The sequence below is a fragment of the Copadichromis virginalis genome, linkage group LG14 (genome assembly GCF_057382275.1).
Source record: "Copadichromis virginalis isolate Kocher_CV1m ecotype Utaka linkage group LG14, C_Virginalis_male_GT1.1, whole genome shotgun sequence".
Classification (NCBI taxonomy): domain Eukaryota; kingdom Metazoa; phylum Chordata; class Actinopteri; order Cichliformes; family Cichlidae; genus Copadichromis; species Copadichromis virginalis.
This window is the reverse complement of record NC_140631.1, coordinates 31,440,574-31,465,072: the sequence shown is the minus strand read 5'-3', so window position 1 is coordinate 31,465,072 and position 24,499 is coordinate 31,440,574. Positions and strand designations below refer to the sequence as shown.

General features: G+C 40.6%; 1 protein-coding gene across 3 annotated transcripts in view; it reads left to right on the top strand.

The window, feature by feature from the left end:
• The window catches only part of pitpnm3 (PITPNM family member 3), a 110,870-nt gene that overhangs the window by 49,085 nt on the left and 37,286 nt on the right, over positions 1–24,499 (top strand). For all 3 annotated transcript variants that reach the window (XM_085430433.1, XM_085430431.1, XM_085430432.1), the window contains exons 4-6: positions 12,036–12,106; positions 12,249–12,469; positions 23,641–23,830. In XM_085430433.1, coding sequence (XP_085286559.1) covers positions 12,036–12,106; positions 12,249–12,469; positions 23,641–23,830 — 482 coding nt within the window. The remainder of the gene's footprint in view (positions 1–12,035; positions 12,107–12,248; positions 12,470–23,640; positions 23,831–24,499) is intronic.

Below are 24,499 nucleotides of genomic sequence, written 5' to 3'. Positions count from 1 at the left end.
GCCTGTGTGCACTGTGTGGAAGTCTTTTCTTGACAGTGTCTTCATCAAATAAATTGCAATAATCCAAACAGCGTTTGAGTTTGTTGTTTTGTAATAGAGGGCTGAAATTTCTACTTTTATGTAAAACCATCATTTTTGCCATCATGATGCACAACGTCAGTTTTGACTCAGGAGATAATGTTGATATTTGAATCATTTTTGCAGGAAAGCAATTTGTAAGTGGTGTCTACAAAACAGTTTATTCACAGAAGAGGCCTGAAAAATGTTTTTAATTTAACTTGTTAAGAATCAGTAGGTGACATTTGGAGTAATATCTCTATAAGACAAAGCCTTTATCAGTATCTTTATTACAACGCACTTCACAAGGGCAGGAAAATGAAACATGCAAGTCATTGAAATCAACATGACTAGGCCACATAACTTGTATGGCTACTTGGGAAAAGAATGCAGTTTTAAAGGGTTTTGTTTTTGCATCCTCTCCTAAATAATATTCTTTGATTTTTAAGTGGTCATAGTTTCTGTGTTTGTTTTCTGTGCAACTTGTTCACTGAGATTTTAATTGAATTGAATTGCCATAAATGATGCCGAGGAGAGCAGAGAGAGTGAACCAAAACAAAGTTGTGAAGCACAGTTGGATGAACCAAAGCAATTAGTGAGGAGAGTATAAAAATCCAAGGTATTGGGGGAAAAGTGTTGGGTGCCAGCTACATTACAAGTGTTTTTGTGGATTAAGTGTTTAAAAATCTGATGCATTTGGGCATCAGCACATCCAAATCAATCCTTCAAAAACATGTAAACATGTCCAAATTGTCTTCTGTGGAAGATTTACTGTGCTGTAATTATCAACACTCATACCAGGTAAATGAGTCACTAAGAACCGCAGCTGCTACAGCTGCCCATTTGTTTAATCACCTCATTGCTGGTGATTTACTGTCAGTGGTTTTTAATAAAAACTAAGAAGAAGGCTGAATCACATTGCTGTGTTGTGGTTTGTTTCCTGTGGGATTTTTATTATCAATTAAAATCTGTGATAATCAGGAAAACATAAAGTTCTGCAGCTGGACTATTGTCAGTCAGTCTTTTTAGCAGTTGAGCTGACATCCACTGCCCTTTAATCTCCATCGGTTTCTGTTTTCTCAGAAACATAGCTGGCTCTTTCCGTCTTATATTTCTCCACAGTTTCTATGCCCATTCATTCCATAAGCCTCATCATGTTCTTTTATTCCCTCTCTTTTCTTTCTACTTTCATTACTCCACAAGCCACTGGCTCCTATAAACACTTTCTCTTGCAGTAGAGGTGACTTACAGTGATGAAAACCTCAGCGACAGAGAGGAATGCCTGGAGCACAACTGCCCCTTATTCTCCTCTGCACTCTTTCTTTATCTCTGCTCGGTAAGATGCTGCGATCTCACATCAGCCACCGCTCCAGCATCTTTCATACTTCCCATCTGTTTACTATGCAAAGATTATTATCTGTATATTTATGCTGTGCTCCTTTCATTCCTGTGCTTTTCCACTTCTTTGACTGACTAATACGATATAATACAGTCAGACCTGAAATAGCCACATTACATAAGTGATCTTTTTTTGAAAAATATGGGCTGCTTGATAAACAAAAGTGACTGACTCCGACTTGGCTGCTTTCTTGGCGTGCGGTGCCAAGCTGGGATAACATTATCTGAAATTGCAACATCAAACACTTTGGTAGAGATGACTAAGTGATAAGCCCTACCAAATAACCAACCACAGATGATGTTTCTCTGGCTACATAATATATGGTGGAAATATAATTCCACACCAAGTGACCTGGAGAGAAATATATTGAATGGGAGAATGATTTTCTGTTTTCTGTGGAGCACCACGGCTCTCTTTTGTGAATGCACCCCGGAGCTCCATTCAGAAAACACACAGAGTGAGACAGAAAACATAAATTTAAGGTCTGAGGCTCATCTGTATTCTACCCATGCATCCCCGCAGTCATTTTTAACACACGATGCTTGGATAGGCACAATGTCACTCTTGCTTTAATTCCCATTAAATTAATGTTTTTGTCTTTCTCTGAAAACAAAATTGCAAACAGAAGCATAGACACTGGGAAGACAAAAGCAATTACTGTAGAATAATGAAACAAATAAAAAAAAAGATGCAGGAGTGAGATATTTATAATACAATCTCTGATCTTAAAGAAAAAAAAACTTTGGTATTATCAGTCATTGGACCAACATAATTAATTGGACAAAAATAATGAACTTATCCCACAAAGTAGTTACCCATGTCAAAGTAAAAATGGTTTGTTTGCTACTGACCAGCTCAGAAATTGCACAAATTAGCCACCTGACACAGATCTCCTGGCTGACCTTATAATAGACACATGTTGGTTTCTTTACATATGTGAACAGTCTGTGTGGTCGTCCTGGACGAATATGGTCCACTAGTTTACGCATGTCAGGAATGAGATGACAAGAAACGCCGTTTTATTTATCAGGCGAATGGCTGAGTGCTCGGTCTTGTCTGTCCTTGCTATTTCCTCTAGCTTGGGGAAAAAAAACCAAATCTCAAAGCTGCATATTTGTTAGTTACAAAGCTGGGTTTACGTCTATTCATGTCAGAAAAAAATAGTCTTTTAGTTTAATGGAGACAGTTGTGCTGCAGGATAAAATTGTGGCTCTTTAGCAGTTGAAGGTTTTAGCAATTTAATATTCTCAACCTCGAAATTATTTATAAAGCACATTTAAAAACAACACACGTTGATCAAAGTGCTGTTCAACAGGCAGAATGGATAAAAACAAGAGAACAGATGAGAATTAAGTAAAAATAATAAAAGTGCCAGTAGGTGCTAAACATATACAGTTGTGGCAAATAAATGTACATGAGCAAATTCAGAAAGACTCAAATGCCAATGAATAAAAATACATTTTAAGTTTAGTTTTAAAGACTCGGTGGAAAATGGGTAGGTTTGAATGTGAGGGGAATGCTGAGAACCCACAGTCTCCTCTGAGTTTAAATCTAGATTGGATGCTTCTGACTGTGGTCCAATCAGCTGACCGGAGGGACCTGGAAGTAGAGTATAAGATGTTGGGCATGTAAGATGGAGCCGGACCATGGAGAGGGCTTTGTAGACAAACAGGAGGTGATCTAGGTGGCTAATGAGCCAGAGCCTCATCTCTACAATGTTTAAAGAAAGGCACAGTGGGGGGGACTGTGGAGAAGGCAAACGAACTCAACAACTTCTTCAACAGGTTTGACCAGCCCACAACCCCCCCACCCTCACCCTCACCTTTACTACAGAGTCCTCTCCCCACTCTCCTACCTCCCTCGCTTCCCCCCCTTCCTGACACCATGACACCCCCCTCCTCCAAGCTCTCTCTCAGCAGCAAGACATCTCCCCCCCTCCCCTCCTCCCAAACATCTCCCAGTGTCACAGTGGATCAGGTCAGGAGACAACTGAGGAAGCTTCGCCCCAGAAAGGCAGCAGGCCCAGACAAGGTGTGTCCTAGGATGCTAAAGGCGTGTGCTGCTGAACTTGGGGAGCCGCTACAACGAGTCTTCAACCTCAGTCTGCGACTGGGGAGAGTGCCCGCCCTATGGAAGACATCCTGCATCGTCCCGGTCCCCAAAAAGAACCGGCCCAATGAGCTGAATGACTTCCGACCGGTGGCACTGACGTCACATCTTATGAAGACTCTAGAGCGGCTCTTCCTCAACCTCCTCCGACCACAGGTACAACATGCCCAGGACCCACTACAGTTTGCATACAAGGCGGGTGTCGGAGTGGAGGATGCCATCCTGTACCTCCTACACAGAGCCCACTCACACCTGGATGGGGGAAAAGGCACGGTCAGGATCCTGTTTCTTGACTTTTCCAGTGCCTTTAATACCATCCGGCCCTGTATGCTTCAGGAAAAACTGAACAGGATGGAGGTGGACCCCTGCCTGGTGGCTTGGATCTCCGACTACCTCACCGACAGACCACAGTACGTCAGGCTGAAGGACATCACGTCTGACACAGTGGTCAGCAGCACAGGAGCACCACAGGGAACTGTGCTGTCCCCTCTTCTCTTCACCCTGTACACCTCTGACTTCTGCTACAACTCTGAATTATGCCACATTCAGAAGTTTGCAGACGACACGGCCATCATGGGGTGTATCTGGGATGATCAGGAAGAGGAGTACAGAAGTCTGGTGAGGAACTTTGTCGCATGGAGTCACACAAACCACCTGCAACTCAACACCTCAAAGACTAAGGAACTGGTTGTGGACTTCGGGAGGTCTAGAGCAGGTCCACTGCCGGTTCAGATAGAGGGGGAGGAGGTGGAGGTGGTCAACAAGTACAAGTACCTCGGGCTGTGGGTGGACAATAAACTGGACTGGTCATGCAACACAGAGCACCTGTATAAAAAAGCCCAAAGCCGACTGTACTTCCTCAGGAGGCTGAGGTCTTTTAACATCTGCAGGAAGCTCCTGAGGATGTTTTACCAGTCGGTGGTTGCTGGAGTACTTTTCTATGCAAGGTGTGCTGGGGGAGCAGCACAGCAAAGAGGGACTCATCCAGGCTGGAGAAACTGATCAGGAGGGCTAGCTCTGTGGTCGGCATGAAGCTGGACACTCTGGTGACAGTGGCAGAGAAAAGGACACTAAAGAAACTGATGGACATTATGAACAATGCTGGGCATCCTCTGCACACGGCCACAAACAATCAGAAGAGTCTGTTCAGTGACAGGTTGCTTCTCCCCAAGACAAGAACTAACAGACTTAAAAACTCCTTTGTCCCACACGCCATCAAACTGTTTAACTCCTCTCTGGAGGGGAGAGGGGGGGGAGACAGGAGGACAAAGGAGGGGGGAACAACTAAGCTGTAGTGCCTCTTCACCTCACTGTACAATACCTTTTTGTGCAATACTTTTGTAAATAGTCAACAGTGCAATAGACTCAATACTTGAAATGTGCAATTCATTCACTTGTATTTTTATTTTTTATTCCTATTTATTCTATTTATCCCCTTCGTATATTTTATTTATATTGTCTCTGTATTTATATATATGTGTGTGTGTGTGTGTGTGTGTGTGTGTATATATATATATATATATATATATATATATATATATATATATATATAATATTCTGTAACTCTGAAACTTCTGTCGGTGCTGTGCTTTTTGGAAATCGAATTTCCCAGAGGAACCCACCCGAGGGATTAATAAAGTTCTATCTATCTATCTATCTATCTATCTATCTATCTATCTATCTATCTATCTATCTATCTATCTATCTATCTATCTATCTATCTATCTATCTATCTATCTATCTATCTTTCTAAAGGCATTCAGTTGTTATAATGCTTTTGTTAACAAAGGCACCTTTGTGTCTCCATTTCTGTGTCTATTTGTACTTTCACGCCTGTGAAAATTGTTTATCTGTATGTGTGCAGATGTGTGCATATGAGCATGCTTGTCTGACAGGATATGAAGCAAGAAAGGCTGTGCGATCGCACATGGGGAACAGATAATCACACGCAGACAACACTGTCGCAGCCTGGAGCCCCACGAGGGGGGAAGGAGAGGGGGGTAAAAGGAAGAGCGAGCAGGAGCGAGAACGAAGATATGAAATAGGAAGGAGGAAGAAACCCAAGCAGTACACCACATCTGTCACTCAGCTCCACATAGATTTCTACTGCTTAGAAATGTTAATTGGGTGTTGCCATAAATGTTTATGTGGCATGTAGCTGCATTCGTTTCTGCCACTTAACATTCCAAGAAAATAAGAGCTTAACAGTGTATGAAAAAAATAGAGTACAGCATACAGTATATTGAGTTTTGTGAACAATAAAGTTATTTTTTGTTGCTGTTACCCTGAGCATCATTGTAAGACTGTATGCATGTTTTAACAGTTAACAAGGAAATGGAAATATTCGTCTGGATAGCGTCACATGGCTGCTGTCAGCTCCAAATCTGCACAGCTCTCAGGGTCAGAATTTGGCATAAATAACATGAAAGCATGTATCCTTTCTGCTTTGTATTAATGGCTCAGGCTGCTGATGGTGTAATAGTGTGGGGATATTTTCTTGGCACACTTTGGGCCCTTTAGTACTAACTAAGCATTGTTTAAACAGCACAGCCTACCTGAGTATTGTTGCTGACCACATTCATCTCTTTATGACCACCGTGCCATATTTTGATGGCTGCTTCAAGCAGGATAGTGCACCAATTCACATGATGGTGAGTCCACTGTACTAAAATGGTCTCCACAGTCACCAGATCAGAATCCAATGGGGAACTTTTGGGATATGCAGCTGACAAATCTGCAGTAACTGTATGGTGCTGTCATGTCAGTATGAACTAAAATCTCTGAGGAATGTTTCCAGCACTTTATTGAATCCATACCATGAAAAATTAAGGCAGTTCTGAATGTAAAGGGAGTCCAACCCTGTACTAGAAAGTCCACTGTGGTAACGTACAGAGGCAGAAAGTGTCATTGATCAAATACTTATGGATCCAGTGTATATGCACATGCCTAAAGTACACATAGTACTTAAATTTGTCCCACTAGTCGTGGACTTGTTTACTGGTCTTCAATGCTGCTCATTATCAGCATATTTCGATATATTTCTGGGTATATTTGTAAACTTTTTTTCCTTTGGATTTGGCAGAATAATACAAATGCAAATTCTAAGCAGAATAATAAGTAGATTATATTCCAAGAATTCAAAGTCTCCTACGCTTGGGTTTTGTTGTGAGTACTAAGTTGCCTCTCCGTCCTCACTTCTGTGTGCTGTAGATTTCTGCCTTAGCGTGTGTTGCTGTACAGCAGCCATGTCATGTAGATTGGGAGCAGCTGGGATTGTTAGGCACAGATTGTGAGTGCATTTGATGGTTGCAGTCAGTGTATATAAACTGCACAGTCGTATGGGATGTGTGCGTGTGTATGCTGATGTGTGCGGTCAGCAGGTTTGTCATGCAGCAGGACTGGTGGGGTCCCCTCGAGTAATTTTCTCAGTAGGGCAACAAAGCAGACCCTGATGCCAGCGGCGCTGAACAGATGGCTGAGTTTGTTAGCATGCCTATACTGTGCCAGAGGTCAGAGGGGCTTGTTTATCCAGTTACGAGACAGCATTCATCCAAATAAACACATAGTGAGGACTTACAAAATTACGCATGATTTATTTGCCTCATGTATATAAATGTCTCTCTCAGCAGCTTAAATTTTGCCACAAAAAAATGTTGAAATGATTTGGATCTGTGAAGGAGAGAAACATCTTGTGACCTGAGGGGTCTATTAACAATGTAGACTGAGAGAAAGAAAGATATTAAAAGCTTTATCTACCAGGAGGAAAATCCTAAAATGTTTTCTGAAAGCAGTTCATAGCCAGCAGAGGTTATGGAGTAACTGGAGTGACATGATCCTTTTTTTTCTTCAAATCTTGGGTAGAATTTGAGCAGCTGCATCCTGAATAAGTTGAAATCTGTATCTTGTGAGGCACACAACCAACTCCAGGGATAACAAATAAATGCCACCAACCAGCAGCACAGCTTCTCTGGATGGTATTCTTTATTTAAGAGCTTTTTTTTTTTCAGAAAAAATACCCTTCCATCAAGCTTTTCAATTTACATTTTCATATTTGACATCTGACATTTTTATGTATCATTTTTATTCATTTTCAAATAATCACACTCCTCAAAAGTCCAGGGAACGTTCGACCATCGCAGTAGAACACAAAGTCATTTAAACTTAGGAAGACTGACCCAGATCACCGAAGGACGAATCGGTTTCTGCTGCTCTGGTGCAAATGAAAGTGATAACAGGGAGAAGCAACAAGATAGGCGCCCATGAAGGGCAGGATTTTATAGGTTTTGGGCTACAGGTGTTTTTTCTGCTAGTGTTCTTGTAGCTACTGGTAGTATGAGATGGTACATGCAGTTCATTCAGGTCGCACAGGTACTCTAGCTTTTCCAGGATGGCACATTCATACGTGACGTTGCAAGAGGTTCAGCTGTGTCTCCCAGCACAGTTTCAAGAGTTTCGAAGAAATATTACATGAGATGAGCTGGACAAGGCCGTAGAAGGGCACCAGCAATCAGCTCCTTTATGTGAGGGGAAACAGGAGGAGCACTGACGGAGGCCTACAACATGATAAATGGTTAAAGGACTAGTTCTCATATACTGCTTTTCTACTCTGAGTACTCAAAGCGCTTTAGACAACTGCCTCATTCACCCATTTAACATTCACACACATTCATACTACAATGGATGCATCACATGGGGTCACCCAATGATATTTGGCATGCAGACTGGAGCAGACAGGGATTAAACCACCAACCTTCCAGTTAGTAGGTGACCTGCTCTACGCTACAGCCACCCCAACATGACCTCCACTCAGCTATTCATGTCCATCTTTCTGACTAAACGGCTAGAATCAGTTTAGTCGGACTGCTCACACAGCCATGTATCATCCAGCTCGATTGGCATTCGCTAGAGAACACCAGACCTGGCAGGTGTGCAACATGGAACCCATTCTCTTCACAGGTGAGGGCAGGTTCACAGTGAGAATATGTGACAGAGACGTGAAAGAGTCTAGCGATGCTGTGCCGAACGTTATACCGCCTGCAACATTCACCCTAAAGATTCTATGCAGTCATAATACGTCAGTGTAGGTTTTATGTTGAAAATGCACTTGCAAGTTTAAGTTAAATGTTTGTTTTTTAATACACTCTTTGTGGATTATTCTCCCACACCTGTTTAGTACATCATGCAGCTTTGCTCTGTATCACACATTTTGTCTTGCTTCTTGAGTCTATAGTGTATCTTGTTCAATCAAAGATGGGAAGGAAAAATGCTGCTGTTTTCTGTTCGCGTCTTTGCAGGAACACAGATAATTCACCATGATACTGGAACTCTAATGAATTGAATCACACTCCAGCAGACAGGAAACTTTGAGTGCGTTTTGCCATTTTCATAGACCCTGGGGAAGCTATAACTCTGTTGTCTGGAAGTTAGTCTCATCCTGCTGCTTTTGTTTTCCTTCCATCTGCTAAATCCAAGGTGATAAATGAGACAAAAAGAAGCCACCATTTTATAGACAATGACATTTTAAATCATAGTTACACTGACAGAATGACACACAAGGGGCATCCTGACAGAGATCAATATGTCACTATTTTCAACCTTTCACTTTCAGCTCTTGGAGATTTTTTCTGTAGAGCTGTTCTCATCTTCGCAACCCTCAATTTTCCTTTCCGTCTCTCATAGATAACTTATGAAATATCTCAGTATGACAACAGATGCATTGACGCACTCTGTTCGCCTGCTGTTAGTGTGTGCCTGCCTGGGCTTAGAGCCACTGGAAATGGCCACGATGCCACTGAACTAGGGCACTGTCAACTTCCCACTGGGTGCTTTCTAGGTTAGATCAATATGTGCTTCATAAAGCCCATATTGACCGGGGGGACTCAGACGTCTGAGAGAAGAAACACAAGAAAATGAAAAAGAAACGCAGATGGTAAGAATCCCCCCACCCCCGCAGCAAAAAAGTCTGCTGTAGATGGAAGAAAATGGTTTAGCTTTAGCCACAGGAAGGCAAGTTTATACCACTGAGCTGCGCCAACAGAAACATGATTTTGCCAGTTTGCACCCATATCAGACAAATGCCTCACTTAATGTTGAAGCCAGGAGGAGCGCAGCATGTGTGCTGTTTTCACAAATGACGAGGTGAGGAGTGAAGCTCTGATCTTTCCTTCGTCTTTCTCTTTACAACCTGCTGAATGCAGCTGTTTGCTGCCCATTGGCAGCCAGGTCATTTTTCATGTTTCAGATGTAGGTTTTATTTATACTGGCATTTTTTGGATGCAATGTCATTGTCCTATCTAGTTTAATCAGTAAATGATATGAGAGAATCAGGATCCACTGGCTTTATTCTCTTTAGGACATCAAAAATCTAAACTGCTTTGGATGTCACTGCAACATTTCCTTTTCCCCAAGCCAAATTAATCTTATGTCACTCATTCAGCCACAGTGATATTATTCTGCGAACATATAATGAAACCTATTTCAGCTTTCCGCTTTTTGGTACTGCTCCAATTTCTCCAGGTTTCACTCAAGATTTTCATTTCTCGCACACTGTTCCAAGTGATTCTGTTAGTGTGTCTATGGTCAGATTTTTCGAGTGGTTTCACCTTAAGATGTCTTCAGGTTTTATTTGCTGAAAGTGAGTGTAGAGCTTTTTGTGAGTCATTACTCTTAAAGTTTTTCCATCATTTCTCTCAAGCGAACCAAAACAGGTTTAAACCAGAAGATTTCTGGTCTGCGTCTATCAAGCATAATTGTTATGGTTTGTAGGTTTTTGGGTTATTTTGAGTTTTCTGGCTGTTTCTGAGAATTTTTTGTCTGCTTTTCATTTTTACCTCTCATTGTCCTTGATTAGTTTTTTGCTGGTTCTTGTATCCCAGGTATTTCCACTCCCCCAATTAGTCCTTGTTGTGTTTATAGCATCAGTTTTCCTGGTGTCTGGCTCTCTGGTAATATCCCCTCCTCTGTATTTGTGATTGTATTTGTTGAGAATTTAAAATGTATGTTCTGGACTTTTTGTACTATTTGTGATTACTTCTTTCTGTGTAATAAAAGTTTGGTTTTGGTTTATTCATGTCAGTTTGTGAGTCACTCCCTTGCCATAGGGCCAAATGCCAGGCCAAATGTTTGACCTGGCAGAGTTTCATTCTGGATCCCCTTCTTGACACAGCCTCAATTTGTGTCTCCGTCCGGACTTCAACCAGCTTTCACAGTAATATGTTAAATAGTTCCATTAATTAAATGGTGTTCATAATTTTATTAAGACACATGCATGTCTTGAAAACAAAACAGTTTTTCAAAGCTTAAAATGATGGATTTAAATAAAGACAAAAGCTGTTGAGAATTGTGTCGGTAGCTTTATGTGCTTGTTTGACATGCTAATGGTGCTAATGGTTGGGGAAACTGAAAAGTCAACAGTTACTTCTTATTTTAATTATTTTGTGCAGACAATAAAGCAAGAAAGTTCTCGGTTTGAATCCAGACTGTTCTTCACTCTTCACCTGTTGTTATATCAGTGGCCTCATGTTTGACACATTAATGAATAATCAAAAAGTAGATACAGCCATCATCTTGTCAAGCAGCTGAGGTTTTGTATTTGCTGTCAATTTCCACAACATTTTGCTCTTCGGCAGTGTTTGCACGCTAAAATATTTCAAGGTTTTTGGAAGAACTTTTCTACCCTACTTTCCTATTTCAGTAAAAAAAACCAAAAAACTTACTCCATTGATTTCCTGTTACTTTGTGACTAAAATAGTGCAGTATGCTAAGTCCCCTGTGTGTGCTGATCTGTTCTAGACAAGCAGGCAGTTGGAGGCAAGCTGTGGGCTGGGAACTGGGTAGAAGGAAGCCGACGGTGCATGAGTCTGTGAGCCTCCCGTGACAGTCAGTCCCAGACGAGGGGGCCAAATAAACAACGAGCGAGTGAGCGAGCAGAGCACAGAGCTGGGCCTTAAGCCGGGAGAGAGAAAATAGAGAGACAGGAGAGAGCTCAGGAATAGGATGACACAGCATGCAGAGGCTTCCGGAGAGGGTAATGAGTTTGGCCAGGTTCCAAAGAAATGCTGCACCTTCAAAAGGGAGGGAGAGATACTGGTGGATATTAAAAAAACAAAACGCAAACTGTGCCCTCATCTTTCTTTCTGCGTCTCACGTGATGCTTTGCTGTAGATGCTGCCACAGAAAAAACTACTGTTTGCTGTTTGGTACTGATCTCTGAATCTCATGCTTGTTTTATTTGAGCCTCAGGGCATATTGAACCACTGCACAGTTTGAAGTCGAAATAGAGAGAGATGAAGAGGCTTTCGTAATGTTGACCATATTCACTAATCAATATCCATTTATGCTTTTGTTATTAGTGTGTCTGGCTAAAGTATCTCCTGCCGTGACCCATTCTTTCCTTTTCTCTGTCTCTCTTCCTTCCTTCGTTCTCCCTTGCTGCTACTTCCTGCCCCTATACTTTACTCATGCAATACAGAGGGTCTGTACCAGCTGGGAGGCCCACGCTGTGCCCCTCAGAGCAGCATTGAAGGAGTGGACGATACAGAGGTAGGACCATTACAAAACAGCCTCTGTTCACTAGTAGCCAATAACATGGAGGAGTACTCATCCCTTTCACAAAATGTTGCCCTTATTTTTTCTCTCCCTTTCACTCCCTTGTTTAACATGTCCCTTTTCAACACCCTTGCAGAGAAAATGTAAGACCCATGTGCTAATACTTGTGGTGCATGGGGGAAACATCTTGGACACAGCGGGCGGAGATCCCAGCACAAAAGCTGGCGATGTGGCCACGTTGGCCTCGGTGCTCGACAAGGTTACGCGGGCGCATTTCCAAGCTGCTGCCGAACACGTGATGATCAAGCTGGTGCCATGTCCAGCTGTATGTGCTGAAGCCTTCTCTCTGGTGTCCAAGTAAGTGCTGATGCTAAACCACACGCCCTCATGTACTCTTGACATTTTAAAGTGTTGCATACCTGGATAAAATCCAGATGATTTAATTCTCTTTCATTCATATTTAGCCACACAGGTGACAGATCAATGGCAAAACATAACTGGAGAAGGGCACAGAGGCATGGTGAATAGTTTGATAAATGTGAAAATGGTGTGAATCATGTGCTGTGGCCTTCACCGCTTCCAGATCTACCGAAAATTAAAGACCGAGGAAAAGAAATATGCCAAAATATTAGCTGAAGTCAAGTATCAAATGAGGAGATATTTTTGGAAAGAGTGATGTTCGCCCGTGCAGCGAATTTCACAACTGAATGAGAATAAAAGCTGTATTTCACGCTCCGTGTGACCCAGACCTTGCTAAGGCACTTTTAAGAACTCCTAGGGTTATCCCTTTCAGTGAACCAGAATTTTTCAGTTGCCAGTACAATTTCTTGTCGGAAATTAATTATGTGGAAACACAGCCTTTCACACTTTAAATAGAATAATGTGCCTTCTGCTGCTTGGATGGGAGGACAACATGAACTAGTGGCCTCAGGCAGCTCTGATAAACACCTTAGTGTGATATGAAGTATCTAAAATGATATGAAGTTAAGTAGAATGGATGAACACTGTGGGAAAAGTGACACCAGATTTTATAATCAGCTATTTTGTTGATTCTGTCGCTGCAGACTGTAAATCAATGACAACTCTGTAAAAGGTCCTGTGCTTGTCAGTGCATTAGGCATTAGAATGAGTTGGAACTCCTTTAAAATTTACATTTCAAAAGTAAAATTAGTATAAATATTAGCAGATAGTCAGTTTATTTAGTTTTGTCTTCTTGCTTCACCCACAAGTTTCCTGAACAGCTGATATTGGGTCACATGTTTAATATCACTACACACCCATACTCTAGTGAATGAATGAAAGATGTCACTGACACACTAATAAACCAAAGTTCCTCATATCAATGATATGTAACTTGAAGAAAAGTTAATGCTAATGCTATTGCATTAACTTTCTTTCTTTCACATGCGTAAACATTTGGATGGACTATGAGTGAGACATGAACACTCATGGTCCACTTTCCATATTTAAAAAATGAATGACAGCTAACATGGCTTACTCTCACAACAAAAGTTAAGTGTGTTGGAGAGAGTTAGGAGTCTGTGATTTCACTTGTCAGCTGATGAATAAGTCAATGATTATGAGGCATGACGCTGAGCAGTTTCATGCTGTCACATTGTAATTTGTTGCCCGTAGTAAGCTGCATTCCAGCTCGGTTCTTTAGACAAGGAAAACAAAGGGAAAAAGCCAAGTGCTCCATAAGGTAATTGTCCTGTTTCTGTAGCTTTTTATCTTAATTTCTTCCTATTTTGATTGAAAGCTTCAATTACAATGAAGGAGCAATTAATTCTGTATTTTTGAAGAAGATGCTTGAAGAATGTGCATGTCTGCAGGAATTAATGCCCAGTGCTGCTCAGGTGGTGAAGGTCAGCCACACTTCTGTCTTAATTAGCATGCTCAGGGCATTTCTCAGGCCCCATAAGCATGTGATCATGTGGAAAATATAACCCCTAAACTTTTTAAATGTTGCTTCTAATTGTTAAAGCTCCCCTTTAATAGTAGAGGTGTCTTCTTAGTGGATAAAATTAATGCTTAAATGACTTCATACAGTTTCCTCTAAGGCCTCTCCAAGCAATGATCTGTTTGGTTAATTAGCTACTGTTACTTTGCATTCAGGTTTCAGTTTCAAGGGGGCGGGGTTAATTGTAGACATTGTTATATTAACATGGTAATGAACAGACGTTAGCAGATGACTCTTTCTTTATGATATATTAAACATCTCCATAAACACTCACAGCTCTTATTCCTTGCAATTGAAATTGATGGAAAGCTGCTGGATGGTGTTTAGGAGATATAGGCAGCAAAAGCATGACTTTCTCCTTCCTTAGTCTGAACTGCTGTCTTTTCAGACGGCTGCTTAAGCGTAACTAATAATTTCATTTTACATTTAATGTCACATGTCCCAGTGGTCAACAGTTTTGCCTCTGACAGCGTCACTTTGTTTTCACGGCTCCCCAATTATATGCCGAGGATATTTTTTGTTTGACTTGTCACTAATCACCGTGGCTGAAAGAATGTGTTTAGCAGTCAAGTCGAGGCTTCTGTTTGGCGTTGTGATTGATGCTAGCTGGAGAGAGGTACAGACTGGAAGCAAGACAAGTATAAAGAGATTTGAGTTGTGTAGCTGCTCAGCAGCTTGACGTCTGCTTTGCTTTCACCACATCCAGAGATAAAATATTCATGACAACAGTTTCCCATTGCAGTAGAGCGGAACTGAGTTATATGGCTGCGTGTCTCGATTGTCTGTAATTGAAATCGTGTGGACACACAGGCACGCATGAAATTTTGCTTAAAAAACAATTCTTATTGCAACAGTGTGTCAACCAAAGCTGTTTTGCTGGGAGATAAATAAATGATTAAATAAAATTAAGAGATGGAGAAATGTATAACTAAAGAAACAATTTACGCACACATACCAATACATTTAGGATTATTCATGTGTCATACATTTATTCTCTGTTATTTTATTGTTTATTATTGTTATTGTCTCTGTTATGATCAAAGTTTAATTGACGATGAGTACCACGTTTGTGACTATCATCATTCTTTGTTAACTCAGGCTTTTTTGATTCAGAGACTGTGCTCACTCACGTAATTGTGAGCGTGAGACACATCGTTCGACTTTTCTGCATAAAACTTAAGAATTAAGGGCTTGCTCCATTCAGATGCATCATCTGAAGAACCGGTGATAGAGCTCTCTAAAGATCTAGAAAAATAACAGTAAAATCCGATGCTGCTGCTGCAAAATAATACAAGATAGTAATACTCCTAAAAAAAATCTTTAACCTTTTGATTAGATCATTACAAGTGCAGGTGAAATAAATAGTTATTATACTTATTTTCTGCTCGGTGTGCTGCTGTTTGTTTCTAACATGAGAGATTAAGACTGCAGACACACAAACATTAAAGGTTACTCAGTGTGTTCATTTCCAACTTTGTCTCACGTGTGAAAATCTTTAGTTTGCTGTCAGATCAAAGTAAAATTTATCCTGTTGATCCAACAGCTTGCAAATTAGGAAGGAGTATTAGTGCCACATTAAGAAAAATAAATGTTTTGAGAATAAATTTGAAGTTTCAAGATTAAAATCGTAATTCAGTTTTGAGAAAAAAGTCAAAATATGGAGATTACAGTTGTTTCAGGACAAACTGCCACGGTTGCTGGACCCTCTGAGTTAGTGAAATCGTACTTCAGAATCGGTTTTGAAAAGATGCTTGTGGTCAGGCAGAAAAACACAAATGCAGGCGAGTGGATTATCACAAAAGGGAATGGCTTGAAATGGACAGATGAAAGGTTATCAATGGTGATATCCTGGTGCAATACAGATATGTATGTCTTATCACAAGGTGGCTGATCAGTTTGTTTCACCAACTCATTTAAACACGGTTTTGTAAAGGGTAGAGCAGCCATGGCAGTTTGTTGTGAAACAGTAACGGCAATCTTCACATCTCAAAATACATTTTCGACTTTGAAACTTCAAATTTATTCTCAAAATGATCAACAATATTCTTTTCCCCTAATGTGCCCCTAATATTCCGTCGCAGCAAATGTTTTTGTAGTTTCTAATTTGTGCTCTAGCTGCTTTTCCAGCAGTATGAAAAAAGAAGGCTCAGCAGCAGATTTAAAAAGACAAACATAAAAATGTATCCACTTACTGGGTCACCAGCTGAATACATGGAAATTCCAGAGACAATGTAAAACACACAGTATGTGCTGCTGAAACCGAAGCAGGGAATCTATGTCACACTTTATTTATTGCGAATCCTACTGTTAATAAACTAAAAAAAAGGTTCCAGCCCATTTCAAACAGAAACTCTGAACATCACCTGTTTTGGACTAGGTTATGTATTGAGTTACCATGGTGATCCAGCCAGGTGAAACTCTGGCTTTTAAGGTCTACATGGCTCACTAAGCCAGTGATCTTGCTTTGTAGTACACCCTGCTGCTCTCGCTGTCATGGGGAGAGAAGACACTGAGAAACTACACTTTTTGCGTCAAAGTTCATGTATTTGTATAGTGAGAAAAGATTAGCTTTTCTTCTTTATTCGTCAGTACCTGTAGTACCTTACAGGATTAGATTGGACAAATATATTGCTATTGATATAAATAATAATAGTAATTCCCTACTTTTATGTACATTTCAATTTATTCATTCATTCACTGTTAAACTGTTTTATAGGTTAACCTGTTTTTACCATAACACATGTCAGTATGACTAATACACACTAAATGCTAAATACATATTGTAGCTGACAAAAAACAACTTGTCAGTCCTTTAATGTAGGCAAACCAGATACTGAAACATACATCTGCAGTGGTTTATCTGAATCTTTTTTACAATTGCCTGATAGCAGTTTGAAGTTGATATGTATTTCTGATCTGCAGTGAAAATATATAAAACTTTATTTTGGGCAGATGGCTCTAGGTCTTTAATATACTCTCACAATATGTGTGGTCAGTAGGGATTAATGGATGCCTACAAACATGAAGGCACATCACTCAGTCAACTGCACTTTTGTCATTTAACAGTGTTTTCTCTAATGATAGTGCTGAACTTGTGGGTGTTTGGAGTCTCATTTATTTGGATGCCAATATAAACATCTTAGGAATAAGCCACACAGAAAGGAATTACTGCAGTGTGGGTAATTTGTTCTCATTCTGGGTAACAGCTTGGCTGAAAATCACACCACGGAGTGGAGGTGGCAAAACCTCTTAGCGCCTCAAAGAGAAACTTTCACATAAACAAACAAACCTTGGACTCCGTTTGGTAGTTCCTTGTGTACCATATAAGGTTCCCATAGAGAATAAACATGTTTTTCAGTTTTCTTGTTGCTGTGTGTACAAGAGCTACTGTGTCCCACAAGGCTCAGAGCAGTTATTATTAGCTCCACTGTACTAATGAACATACCTTGGAGTGCTGACGAGGAGCAGAGCGTCACAGAAACACATGCGTAATCCATAAACACAGTTGGAAAAAAAACATCCCACACGGAACGAGTTGGGAAAGCTCTCTGAACGTATATTACAGCACCATGGCACATCCAATTAACAGCAGCAACACAAATGCTCCCAAATTGATTTCCTCTGCAGCCTCAATTTAAATAGAAGCATCTCAGATTTTAAAATCTGAGCAGCAGGAGAGTAAAATATAATGTATTCAGTGCCACTGTACACCCATCAGTGTTCAGGCCAAACGAGGGCAGCTGCAAGGATTTTGACTTGTCCGTCTCCAGGGAGAATGACCTCTGTTTGGTGGGTAGAAGCTCATTATTCTGGCCATTGGTGACTGAGGACATGCCAATACTCTTTCCATGCCCCCTCTCTTTAATTAATAAGGCTCAGCAGAGTGCTGCTGCTGTTCATGTTAATGGCGTAAATGCTATGCAGTGCTAAGCCAGGCATTAAGAAATTGGGAGAGCAATTAGGCAGGAAATCTGAGTGACTTCAGAGTTTTTCAGTTTGCCGTTATGTGGCGAGAAGCGACAGGTTTGAAGGGCAGCATAACAAAGTCTGTCTCAAGGTTATGCTGTGTGCGATGAGGCTGGGTCGAGATTTAATTGGCTTACTTGGCTTTATCGTCTCTGCGCTTTGTTCGTGGAGCTCTTCATCATCGCATCATCACATTACTATGAACTGTCGAGGAAGACTTCAGTACGTATAGCAGGGTATTGTAAGTGGCACTAAGTAACTTAACATGGCAATTACAGGCAAATGAAAAACCCTCTCTCACTTCGAATGTAAAGGATAACCTTACAGCTGATATGATATGATGTTACCCATTTAAAAAAATGCTTGCTGTTATGGGAGTCTTCAGAGTCATGCGCTTTCATTACATGCAGATATTACGTATATATTCGTATATTCTTAGCTGACATTTTTTGAACGTGAGCTCGGGGATTTGAACGAGGTAAATGCCACTGCTCGTGAGTGCATGACTCATGAATTTAAATAATGATGGAAGAAACGTCACAGCGACATGAGGCACGCTCGTCTGTCAGTCAGGGAGATGCTGGTGCGTCTCTTTTGAGGAGCAAAAAGCCTCCCAAGTGGTACATTTGAATTATCAGCCATCTCATTGCTGTTTGATTGATGCCAAGTTCATCATTCCTGTGGTCTGCTATATTACATTAGGCTCTTAATTAGGAGTCTACATCCACCACTATACTGAGCTGTAAAATCCAGAACCAAAGAACCAGAAGTGTCAGTTTTGCTCTCAAAATTATTCGCCTAATATCACAGCTCTGTTTTTATTGATCACCAACATCGGAAAGGAAATCAAATCATTTTTATGATTAATTAGAGCCAATAAATACAGATCGGATTTGGATGGTCTGATAGCAAAACCCTGTTTCAAAGCACATGTTTGTCTTAAAAAAGATTGTAGTAATTGCTTGACATTAATTAGAAGAATGGATGTTGTGCAGAGAATAACCTGCAGCCTTCAAGGCTGTTCCATGGTATTAATACTAACAAGCGCTTGCATAATCAAGTAATTATACAACACAAATAATGAGTGTCTCACCTGACATTTGTGGAGCAGTGCAGCAGGTGTAAAACCTCTGTTCCTGTCGTGTGACTTGTGAAACCTCTTCAGAGGTAGAGTTGTGTTTGGAATATTAATCACAGGTTTTTTTTGCATTTCTCCAAAAGCAAGTGTGTTTTGTGAGTGTATGAGAGGAACATCTGTTAACACGACTTTAATAAGATCAGGGCCCTACAAGGCTTCGACCAAACCCACAGTGGTACTTAGCTGGGATGTTGGGAATTCTTTTCTCTGACCTCCAAAGCTCAATAAACAAGCAGTGGATAAACAATTTATGTTGATTCAATTTATGAGGTGAACTAATGTTTTTTTTTTTTTAGCTCTTCTTCTACTTCTTCTGTTTTTGCACAACAAGCCTTGCTCCTGAGTAATATCCTGACATTTCTGTGCTGCAGTTGCCTGAACTGAATATTTCACAGCGGCCGCTGTAGAGGGAGTGACACTGTTGTTATGCGGATAGCTGCACCGTTCCAGCAACAGCGAATACATTACAAAGGATTTCTTTCTTTTTTCCCCCTCTGTCATTCTCTCTCTTTTCTCTCTCTCTCTCTTTTTTTTACAATCTGCATGAAAGCAGCTTGAGGTGTTGAAACACTCTCAGAAAGCTGCCCTAAGAGCAGAGTTCATACACTGCAGGGTGAATAGTCTTAGAAGATCTGCTGTCAGTTACACATCAGAGTGGAAAAGTGCTATTAGCAAAACTTCTGGAAACATAACAGGTGAAACACACAAGCACTGATTTAGTTCTATAACTTAGAATTGTAAGAAAGAAAACCCCTGACAACTCCAGTCACTTTCCTTCACACAGCACTGTCACATTTTTCTGTACATCTACTCAGCAATATTGTTGTTGGGCATGAATTTGGAAGATGTGTAGTGTTTTGTGGAACTCTTTAAAATCTGACAAACTACTCTTCTTTGAGTTATAATATATATAAGTTCAAACATGGCAATTATATTGTGTGAACTGTTAGCAGTCATAGTTTGCAGACATTTCAATGTGTGTGGCAACTCTGGTCAGTTGCTGAATATCAGGCAGGAAGATACACTTCTTTTCTGGTTTCATCTTCTACTCACCGATTAGATGTTTTCAACTTTTCATGAAAAACAAGAACTTCCATTTTTATCGAAATGCATTGAATTTTTTAATTTGTTTACCTTGTGCATCTAAATAAGAGCACGCCAGAGTTCTCAATAACAATAAAAGCTGTATGCATATTTTGTCATGTAGCTAGGAGGAGTAGGAGTTAAGCTAAGAAACAAATCTGGTTTACTACATATACAAATATACTGGTTTTATTTGATTTAAATATTCTTAGTTTGCAACACATAATTCCCCCGATCCATCACAGAGGTGATTCTGAAGTCATTGTTGTTCCTCTCATATTCCTCTTTTTTTCTCAGCTGTGCCTACTCGATATTTAATGTGAACTTAAAATGACTTAATGTGAACTTGACTTGCCAAATAAGGAGAAAGGGCTCAACAGGGGGCATTTCAACACCAATCAGGGGCACATCTGTGGTTTTTCTTGTGAAACTCTTGTGTTGTGTGCATTTTCTATGCGGCTTTATGAGCAAAGAATGAAGGGATTTTTGCAACAAGCAAACCAATTTACCGACAAAGTTTCTCTTTTAAAATCAAGCTGAATAAGTGTGCTTGATGTGACAATGAGAATTGTGGAGGTGGCTTTATCCACTGTATATGTGACTGGCTGACAGCTGAATGCTGTGTTGCTGGAAGCCCAGGACTTACATGGATTGCTCTTGCTGCAGATACACGCACCCAACACTTTATTAGGAACAGCTTCCTAGTACTGGATTATACTTCCTTTTGTCTTCAGATCTGCTGTAAGTCTTTGTGACAGATTCAATGAGGTACTGGAAACAGTCCTCAGGGATTTTGGTCCATATTGACATGATGCTGCAGATTTGTCAGCTGCACATCCCACAGGTAGATAGGTGGATTGAGATCGGTTTACTATATACATATCATATTCATATGATATATATATCATATTCAAGGAAGCAGTTTGATATTATTAGAGGGTTTTTTTTTTTTTATCATGGTGCATTATCCTGCTGGAAGAAGCCACCAGAACATGGACATACCTTTGTTGTAGTGGTTATGTGAGTTACTGTTTCTGTCCCATTAGCTCAAACCAGTGTGGCCATTCTCCTCTGACCTCTGTCATCAAAAAGGTATTTTTTCCTGCCAATTACTGAGTATTTTCTCTTTTTTGGATCTCTTTAAACCCTGGAGATGGTTGTGCAAGAAAATCCCAGTCCATCATCAGTTTCTGAAATACTCTGTCGAGCCTGTGTCATGGTCGGCTGTGTGGCAGGCAGGATGAGGACCCAATCGCAAAACTCACGGACTCAAGGGATGAACTCAAAAGGCAGCTTTATTGCTGACAGGATGACAGGAAAATACAAAACTTAAACTGGGCACAATAAACTAATACTTGGAGAGAGACACAGGGAAATCCACGCAGCATGAGGGAGACTACGACACAGAACTGAGGGAGACGCAGACATAAATACACAGAGGGTTAACGAGGGAAGTGGGAGCACACGGGGAACACAGCTGACACAGATAATCATAACGAGACAGGGCAGGAGTGAACACAACATGACGCATACTGACGAGAGACTGTCAAAGTAAAACAGGAAGTACAGAGGTTCAGACAGGAGGAGAGAGCACGGGGAGAACACAGACATAACAGGCTGGGGAAAACATGGAATAAAACACGAAAGGGGACAAGGGCTCATGAATACATAGAGGGGCACACAGGGGGTGAGAGTCACAAAGGGAAAGCACACAGGGAACCACATAACAGGGCAACTCAGGAAACAGAACCTAAACAGGGAACTGAATACAAAAATACAAGAGAACTAAGAATACTGGGCCAACACGGCCCAGGACCATGACAGCCTGTCTGGCACCAGAAACCATGCCATGTTTAACGTCACTTAAATAATATTTCAACATCCTGATGTACAGTTTGAACTGCATATCAGAATTCACCCATTCAGTCCATAATACCATACACAAATCCAGCCTACTATGTGTGTTCATTTTTGATTAATTGTCCAAAAACTGCACAATAACGTAAACCAATGTTAAATTAAGCATTTATCTTATAAATTCAGTGTATGAGTTTCAAGCCTGCTTTCAAGCTGAGTTACAAAGAGCTAAATTTCTCTATATAAATCTTAAATAAAATAGTTAAGTAAGCTAGTGTAACTGTTAACACGTGAAAGATCCCTGGTTTGAAACTGGGCATGGTTGTAGAAGGACATCTGGTGTAAAAGTCTGCCAAATAAAATATGCAGACATCATGGGAGCGTAAAGCTAAATATATCACAGATGTGTGTCAAAGCTTGTAAAAAACTGTTTACCGATTTACAGGACCGAAAATCTGTAGTGGCTGGATTAAACAGTGATAACATTATAATTGATACCCGTATCTCAGTAGAGCAATTGCATGTACCCAAAAACTGTTGTCAAAAATGTAATGAAAACTTAAAAAGAAAAAAAAACCACAACTTAAACTTCTGTGAATTATCAGTGGTTGCTGATGGAATTTCAGCCTTGGTGTGGCATTGGTGGTTCTTTCTGTAATCAGAGCAGCTGATGGATGGTGGCAGAAGTGCAGCTCAAGGAGACAGTGCAGGGCAATGCCATCTTTTACTGTTTCCCCACGCTGTCACAAAAAGTGTTCCGTCTGATCTGTGTGCACGCATGCACGCTCAGTAAAAATGCACACTCTGCTCTCATTGCTGTAGCTGCTTGTTTACATAATTTTTATTTCTAGAGATTCTTCTACCTCTCACCTTGCCTGCCTACACAAACACATAACCACACACAAATGCATTTATGCCTACACAAGCTTTGTGGAAAAACCTGGGCTAAATTCAGATATCGTGTGTCATGAATGGATGTGGAATAATCACATAACACTGGAGGAACTTTTCTTGATGATGCTTTGATTTTAGACATCGTTAACTTCTTTGTTTTTTAATCTTTTTTGTTCATTTATTCTTACATGACAAGGAGATAAGCACAGCTGTTATAAGAAGCATCTTCATCCAATCCCTACAGTGTATATAAATTATTTGTATACCCTCTCCTATATCTATAGTCCAGATAAGACAAAACTAAGTTGTGTTCAAGCTATCAAAAATCAGCTAGGCTGTCCTTGAGGCCCGTCATGAAGTAGAAACAAACAGTGACAAATAGAAGACAGGTCACTGAGCTCCAAAAGACTTCATCAGTCTTGATTTTTTTTCAGGCCTCCCCCAAACATCAAAACCTCAGAAAAAAAAGTGGTTCTCTACATTAAAAAATCCATTGCGCCGGTGTTTTACGAAGTGGTAAAAAAAACCTTTTAAGGTATGAAATAATTATGAAATCTTCCTTCTTGCTCTTCATCCATCTATTCCTCTTTAAACTCTTCCCTCCTGTCCTCCTACCATCACCCCCTCCAGTCTCAACCCGTACAGCTATGATGAGAGCTGTGTGTCCAGCAGCGTAGACCACCTGCCTCTTGCTGCCCTTCCCCTCCTCGCCATTGTCTCTCCACGCTACCAGGATGCTGTGGCGACCATCATTGACCGGGCCAACCAAGTCTATCGCAGTTTCCTGCAGTCAGAAGACGGTCAAGGGTTCAGCGGTCAGGTCTGTAGTGCCTTCTTCTATTTAGAAAAGCGTTGAGAGGCGAGGGGAACTGCTACTCTCTTGTCTCTCATCATTTAGTAATGGGCTTTAGGCCATTTAATGGAAGTCAATGGAGCAAAGATTGCTTTTGAGTGGGCTTTCTAATGTGTGGAAACTGTGGGTGCTCAGACCCTCAGAGAGCACCAGATCTTGAATGTTTATTGGACCACATTTCCTCTTTTAGTTCTACATAACAACTTACAAGGCTCTTAGTCATGGGCTGTATCTCATAATGGGGAAATAATCTGTGAGAATGCTGTTCACAGTGGACCTGAATTCACACACTGGATTTGGGCCCTTAAATGCCAAATATGTGAACTATTTTAAATGTAGTTACAATTCGGTTCTTCAAGCACTATATGGTAAAAAATTGAAAATGCTCAGGACTTTATGGTGCATGACAAATAGTAAATACATGTAGCTAATGGGCAATGCCATCTACATTAACAGTCAGTATCCTCAAAACAGTGCAAGGACCATTATGATAAAGATAGTGATGTCAGTGCCTGTTAATCTTTGATTTGTGTGTGTGTGTCAATACTGTATGCTGTATGCTTGTTGATGTTGTGTTTAAGCTCATAATTTATTCTACTCCTGCTTTATGTCTAAAACTGCCCGGCATCCTTTCTC